Source organism: Gossypium raimondii, chromosome 10 (assembly GCF_025698545.1).
Source record: "Gossypium raimondii isolate GPD5lz chromosome 10, ASM2569854v1, whole genome shotgun sequence".
Taxonomy (NCBI): Eukaryota; Viridiplantae; Streptophyta; class Magnoliopsida; order Malvales; family Malvaceae; genus Gossypium; species Gossypium raimondii.
This window is the reverse complement of record NC_068574.1, coordinates 36,689,549-36,697,144: the sequence shown is the minus strand read 5'-3', so window position 1 is coordinate 36,697,144 and position 7,596 is coordinate 36,689,549. Positions and strand designations below refer to the sequence as shown.

Below are 7,596 nucleotides of genomic sequence, written 5' to 3'. Positions count from 1 at the left end.
ACGGTGAGTGGCGAGGTAAAAGAATTAATGATAACATTTCGGAGTTAAACTTGGAGGGTGTTCGACCAATGGAAGAGTACCTACAAGTGATCCCATCAGAGTTGGAGATTATAAAACAAGATTTTGAAAAGAGGAATTCAGAACTTGAAAAGAAAATAGAGCGGTTGGAGGAAAAGAAGATGCATTTGAGGCTAGACGTTGACGTCCAAAAGTTAGAAGCTGAAAAATTAAAGAAGGGGAAGAATAAAATAGAGGAGGATCTGGATAGCTTAAAGACGGACTACAAAAGGCTACGAGTATCAATGAGAACTGCTGCGCTGGGAAAGACTTCAGAGCAGTGGCGACAGAAGATCCAAAAAGAAAGAAACAAAGCCGATCGGTGGGAAAGGAAGTCCCGGGAGGCTCAAGTTCAAAAAGAGACCTTAGAACGGTAGGTGTTAGAAACTCAAAACCATCAAGCAGACTTAAAAGCTAGAATAGCGAAACTCGAGAGATCACTTGCTGCGTATAGAAGTCGTAATTCTGTAGTGGAATTAAAGACAAGTCTCTGCAAGATTGAAGAGATGAAAAAGATGATAGAAGAATTGGAGTACGCATTACAAGGCTGTAGACAATGGATCGAATTCTTGGAAGGAAATGAGGAGCGTTGGAGGGAGCAACTTCATCATTCGTAGAATCAAATTCAAAACAGAGATTTCATTATGGGCAGGGCTATTGCTCAGATTCGGGAGGTAGCTGATCATTTGCAAACAATGGCAATTCAGGCTGACGTGTTAAGCGTAAAGTATGAGCTGGAATCAGATCGGGGTCAGGAGTTAGCTTCATTGTTAAAAGAAGTTAAAACTCTGAGCATTAGGGCAAAGCCATATTTGTAATCCATTTTATGTAGATAAATTTGTTTATCAATAAAGTTTTCTAAAAGAAATTGGATTAGAATCGACACCCTTTTGCATTCATTCCATGCATTTGCATTACATGACATAATATGTGTTCAAAATTATTAAGAAGGGTTTTAATTAGTTAAAATTGCCTCAGTTAATCTAGAAACCAACAAAAACTCATCAACCAAGCACCGCTATGGTACTCGTGCAAAATAAAAAATTATGGATCAAATATTGGAAAAGTTGGAGCGACTTCAAAAGGAAATGCAAGATCAGTTACAGATGCAAATGAAGGAGCAATTGGAAAAAATTCAACAGGACATGACAGAAAGGATGCTGGAGTCTCAAAAGGACATGATGACTGAGCTGACGTAATTACTAAAAGGAATAAATAAGGGGAAAGGCCCAATGATTAATGATGAAGAAGAAGACAAGAATGGACCCATCTATCCTTCAGGCTTTACGCTTCCGCATGCGCAGGTTCAGACCGAGGTGCATCCACGTAGATCCTCTGTTTAATAAGGCCTCAGCGGTTTCAAGCCGATATTCCAATACCGATGAACTCCCAAGCTGGATCAGGTTCTAACCCTGGTGAAAACCCAATTAATCTTGCTGTCCCAGACTTCGATGAAGTAGCTGAGAAGGATAAAGAAAAGGAAGAATTACCAAAAAAATTTGAGGAGAAATGGAAATGGATTGAAGAGAAGTTTAAGGCAATAGAAAACATTGAAAGTTACCGTGGAATAGATGCAAAAGATCTGAGTCTGGTTCCGGATTTGATACTTCCTTACAAGTTTAAGATGCCTGAATTTGAGAAATATAATGGGACCAATTGCCCTGAAGCCCATATTACAATGTTCAACAGGAGAATGACTGGGTACATTAACAATGATCAGCTATTAATACATTGTTTTCAGGATAGCCTCATTGGGGCGGCGTCTAAATGGTATAACCGGTTGAGTAGAGCCAAAATCAACACTGGAGGATTTGGCGCGAGCTTTTATGAGACGATCTGATCATGTATCTAAAATAATGCCCGATAGAATCGCTGCGAAACATCGAAAAGAAATCAAACGAAAGTTTTAGACAGTATGCACAGAGGTGGAGAGAGATTGCAGTTCAAGTTCAGCCACCACTTTTGGAAAAAGAAATGACAATGCTTTTCATCAACACATTGAAGGCGCCGTTTATCACGCACATGTTAGGAAGTGCCTCAAAGAGCTTTTCGGATATAATCATGAATGGCGAAATGGTTGAACATGCTATTAAAAGTGGAAAAATAGATGGTGGGGAGAATAATCGAAGACCAGTTCCAAAGAAAAGAGAAAGTGAAGTAAATAACGTGAATGCATACAACAAATCAATTACAGTGAATCAGCCAAGGAAGATGGCTACTAATCAATAAGGCTCATCGAAACAAGAATCGGGAATGAGGAAAAATACAGAGAAGCCCCAGTTCACTCCCATTCCAATGACATATAAAGAGCTGTATCAGAATTTATTTAATGCACATGTAGTTGCTCCTCATTAATTGAGTCATCTACAACCCCCGTATCCAAAATGGTATGACACGAACGTGCAATGTGACTATCATGCGGGAATTTCAGGACACTCAATAGAAAATTGTACTGCTTTTAAGAAGGTAGTGGAAGGACTTATCAAATTGGGTGTTGTCAAATTTGATGACTCACCCAACACAGAAAGTCCGTTGCCCAATCATGATGATAAAGGAGTGAATATGTTGAGCGAAGGTACGGGGGAAGAAGTCAAGACTGACGTCGCTGAAGTAAAAACTCCATTGAAACGGGTCTGGAAATAGATGGCAAAAAGAGGGTTAGTTATTTCAGATTCGGAGGAAGGGTATGAGATGGGAAATTATTGTGAATTCCACCATAAAATAGGGCACGAAATCCAAGAATGTGAAGGATTCAGGGCTTTGGTTCAAAGCATGATGGATAACAAGGAAATGAAGTTCTATGAGGAAACAGAGGAAGAAAGAAGCATATGCGCGTCGGAACAACGAAGATTTCAAAAATAAATCATCCTGTGGTCATTATTTCGCACCGTAAAAACAGTGAGGCTAAGGTCCAGGTAACACCAAAAATTGTAATCCATAAGACGTCAAATTTCTCATATAAAGATAGTAAAATGGTTTCGTGGAAGTATGGATGCAATGTGACAATCTCAGGAAAAGAGGTTGAGAGAAGTCAAGAAAGGGGTTCTTACACGCTCAATGGGAAGCGATATGATACTCCAGCAGAATTGGCAAGAGAAAAGAATTTGATGGTAGAACAAAGAAAATGAAAGTAGTGGAGGTTGAGCCGTTGGTTAATTAACCAATAAAAGAAGAAGAAGCAAAGGAGTTTTTGAAGTTTTTGAAACACAGTAAATACAGTGTTGTGGAGCAACTGTACAAACAACCAGCCTGCATTTCTGTATTAGCTTTGCTCCTAAGTTCAGAAGTACATCGAAGTGCGCTGATGAAAGTACTAAACGAAACATATGTGGCCGAGGACATCTCAGTCAATAAACTGGATCACTTGGTCAACAATATAAGTGCTGACAATTTTATCTTCTTCAATGATAATGAAATACCGTCTGGAGGTAGGGGTTCTACTAAAGCTCTACACATTACTACCCGATGTCAGGGGGACAAATTACCAGGGGTTTTGATCGATAATGAATCCACATTGAACGTATTGCCATTGTCTACTCTTAATCGATTACCTGTGGACAGTTCACATATGAAACCCTGCTAGAATATAGTAAAGGCATTTGATGGAACAGAAAGAAGGGTTATAGGAAGAATTGAAATACCATTAAGAATTAGCCCAACTACTTATGAGGTGGACTTTTTAGTAATGGATATTAAGCCTTCCTACAATTCTTTATTGGGGAGACCATGGATACACTTGGCATGGGCAGTACCTTCATCGTTACATCAAAAGGTAAAGCTAATATCAGAGGGTCGATTGGTAACAATAAGTGCGGAGGAGGATATTATTGCGATGGTAACAGGTGATGCACCTTATGTAGAGACCAATGATGAGGCAGTTGAATGTTCTTTCTGGTCCTTGGAATTTATGAACGCAACATTTATCACTGAAGGAAACAGGATCCCGGTACCAAAGATATCCAAGACTACTGAGATGGGTTTACAGTTGATGGTAGGAAGAGGAGCTTCGCTAGGGAAAGGGTTGGTAAAATACCTTCAAGGAAGGATTGAAGCACCCATGCTGAAGGAAAAGTTTGACCGTTTTGGCTTAGGTTACAAGCCAGATATGAAACAAAATAGAAAAGACGTGGAGAAAAGGCAAAAGAGAAGAAGGGCACGTTTAAGTGGAGAGAAAGTCAAGTGGGAACCTTTGACCTTCCCCCACATATCTAAATCTTTTGTGTCGGGTGGGTTTATTTACCCTGAGCGAGGAGTGCCCAGAAGGGAAGGCATTGAAGAGATGTTGGAAAATGTTCATATCAATGTTATAGAGACAGCTGAAAGAAAGACCTTGTTGGAGATTTGCCCTTGCAAACCTGGGAGCGAGCTAAACAATTGGACTGCGGAAGAAATACCTGTAGTTTTTAAAGCTTATTTAGAGTAATGTTCAAAACATTCTTATTGTTTTTAGCCTAAGAATGATAAGAAATCCTTTGTGAAATAGGCTTAAGTCTGAATATCATTATTCTAATAAAATACGTCTTTGCATTCATTTCGAGCAATTATTCTTTTATTCTTTCCAGGCAAGTAAATATTTTCCATTTGATTGATTGTCTTCCAAATGATTTTTTTCATTATATTTATAACCTGAGTGTACAAATAATTATTCATAAATTTATATATTTTTGTATATTCTTTGGTGTATCCTCATAGGTCCTCAGATATCAATGACATGAGTGATGCTGTTTCAAACATGGAGTCTCTTTTTGAGCAAGACATGTGTTTGGAAGGATCTCATGACTTTGAAAATGACGAAGACTGTGGTGTATCTATGGACTTGTTGAGAATGGTGGAATAAGAGGATAAACAAATCCTACCTCATAAGGAATCGTTAGAAATTGTGAGCCTAGAAGAAGGAAAAGAGGTGAAAATTGAAACTGATATCATCTCAAAGACAAAACATGACCTCATCGAGTTACTCCGAGAGTTCAAAGATGTTTCGCATGGTCATACCAGGATACGCCAGGGCTAAATACTAGCATTATGGTACATCGTTTACCTATAAAAGAAGATTGTAAACCAGTTCAGCAGAAGCTCAGAAGAATGAGACCCAATATTGTGTTGAAAATAAAAGAGGAAGTCAAAAAGTAGTTCGATGCTAGATTCTTACAAGAGGTCAAATATTCAGAATGGGTAGCAAACATCGCCCTTTTCCCAAAAAGGATGGAAAGGTACGAATGTGCCTAGATTATAGGGACTTGAACAAGGCTAGTCCAAAAGACAATTTTCCGTTGCCACACATTGATACTTTGGTAGATAACACAACTGGCTACTCATTATTTTCTTTCATGGACGGCTTTTTTGGATACAATCAAATAAAGATGCATCCTGAAGATATGAAGAAAACCACATTCATTACCCTAAGGGGAACATTTTGTTACAAAGTAATGCCCTTTGGATTGAAGAATGCGGGAGCAACGTATCAAAGGGCAATGGTCACCCTGTTTCGTGACATGATGCATAAAGAAATTGAGATCTACGTTGATGATATGATTGCAAAATCTAGAACTGAAGAAGATTATCTCTGAGTCTTAAGGAAATTATTCTTAAGATTGAGCAAATTTCAGCTCAAGCTCAACCCAGCAAAATGCATATTTGGAGCCAGATCAGGAAAGTTGTTAGGCTTCATAGTCAGTAGGAAGGGGATTGAGATTGACCCGGATAAAGTTAAAGCAATACGAGATCTGCCTCCTCCAAGCACTCAGAAAGAGGTCCGAGGTTTCCTAGGAAGGTTGAACTACATTGCTCGGTTCATTTCACAATTGACTGAGAAATGCGATCCAGTATTTCGTCTTCTGAAGAAACATAATCCGGGAGAATGAGATGAGGAATGTCAGAAAGCTTTTGACAAGATAAAGCAATACTTGGCTAGTGCTCCAATACTTTCACCGCCTAGTCCAGACAGGCCATTGATATTGTATCTAACGGTGTTTAACAATTCCATGGGATGCGTCTTGGGCCAACATGATGAAACAGGAAAGAAAGAAAGAGCAATATACTATCTCAGCAAGAAATTCACTGGTTGTGTAATGAGGTACTCGTCCATTGAAAAGTTGTGTTGTGCTTTAATTTGGACAACTCGAAGACTAAGGCAATACATGTTGTATCATACGACTTGGCTGATTTCAAAGTTGAATCCTTTAAAGTACATGATGGAATCAACTACTTTAAATGGGAGAATGGCTAGATGGCAAATTCTGCTCTTTGAATTTGACATAGTATATGTAAGTCAGAAGGCTATAAAAGGAAGTGCAATAGCTGATTTTCTAGCTAGCAGAGCCTTAGAAGACTATGAGTCTTTGAACTTCGATTTTCCAAATGGGGACTTAATGTATGTGGCAAACACTGAAGAAATCCCTAGAATAGACCACATATGGAAGTTAAATTTCGATGGAGCTTCAAATGCTATGGGTAATGGAATTGGGGCAGTCTTGGTATCCCCAAGTGGAGATCATTATCCTGTCGCTAGCAAGTTGGACTTCGATTGCACAAATAATATGGCCGAATATGAAACATGTATTATGGGTATTCGTGCGGCCGTTGAACGTAAAATCAAGGTGCTAAAAGTGTATGGAGATTCGGCATTGGTGATATACCAACTCAAAGGAGAGTGGGAAATAGAGACCCTAAGTTGATCAGTTATAAAGAGTTGGTTCTTGAATTGATTGACGAGTTTGATGACATTACTTTCTGTTATCTCCCACGAGATTTAAACCAGATGGCTGACGCACTAGCTACTCTAGCCTCGATGATTAAGGTGAATAAGTTAGAAATCATGAAGTCTATTCAGATGAGCATATATGAAGTTCCGGCTCATTGCTACAATATTGAAGAGGAAGGAAAAGATGATCACCCTTGGTATCAGAGTATACTACAATATGTGAAAAATTGAAAATACCTTGATCAAGTGACAGAAAATGACAAGAGAACACTGAGAAGAATAGCCATTGAATATGTCTTAGATGGGGAAGTGTTGTACAAGAGAAGGAAAGATCAAGTGCTGTTAAGATGTGTAGATGCCATGGAGGCTAGAAAGATCCTGGAAGAGGTCCATGAGGGCATTTGCGGAACCCATGCAAATGGTTTTACAATGGCCATACAGATCATGAGATTTGGATACTATTGGTCTACTATGGAAGGGGATTGCATTAGCTATGCCAAGAAGTGTCATAAATGTCAAATTTATGGAGATAAGATACATGTACCTCCCTCACCTCTGCATGTTATGACTGCTCCATGGTCGTTCTCCATGTGAGGCATGGATGTTATTGGGCCGATATCACCGAAGGCTTCGAATGGGCATCATTTCATCTTTGTGGTCATCGATTACTTTACCAAATGGGTGGAAGCTGCTTCATATGAAAATGTCACGAAATCGACAGTTAGTGAATTCTTGAAAAAGGAGATCATTTGTCGATATGGAATGCCTGAAAGAATCATATCCAACAATGCGTTGAATTTGAATAATAGCACAATAGCGGAAGTTTGTAGTCAGTTCAA

At 39.0% G+C, this 7,596-nt stretch overlaps 1 protein-coding gene across 1 annotated transcript; it reads left to right on the top strand.

Moving 5' to 3' along the window:
- The first annotated feature begins 6,275 nt into the window (after positions 1-6,275).
- On the top strand, positions 6,276-6,988 carry LOC128033959 (uncharacterized). The gene is made up of 2 exons (XM_052622458.1): positions 6,276-6,507; positions 6,654-6,988. The coding sequence occupies exons 1-2, from the start codon at positions 6,276-6,278 to the stop codon at positions 6,986-6,988; spliced, it is 567 nt and encodes a 188-aa protein (XP_052478418.1).
- Positions 6,989-7,596: the final 608 nt, after the last annotated feature.

Bases quoted from the DNA above. Each gene is read 5' to 3' on its own strand.
- LOC128033959 (XM_052622458.1), top strand. From the start codon at position 6,276: ATGGCTAGATGGCAAATTCTGCTCTTTGAATTTGACATAGTATATGTA. The intron at 6,508-6,653 runs GTAATGGAATTG...CGTAAAATCAAG, and splicing joins TGGAGCTTCAAATGCTATGG to GTGCTAAAAGTGTATGGAGA.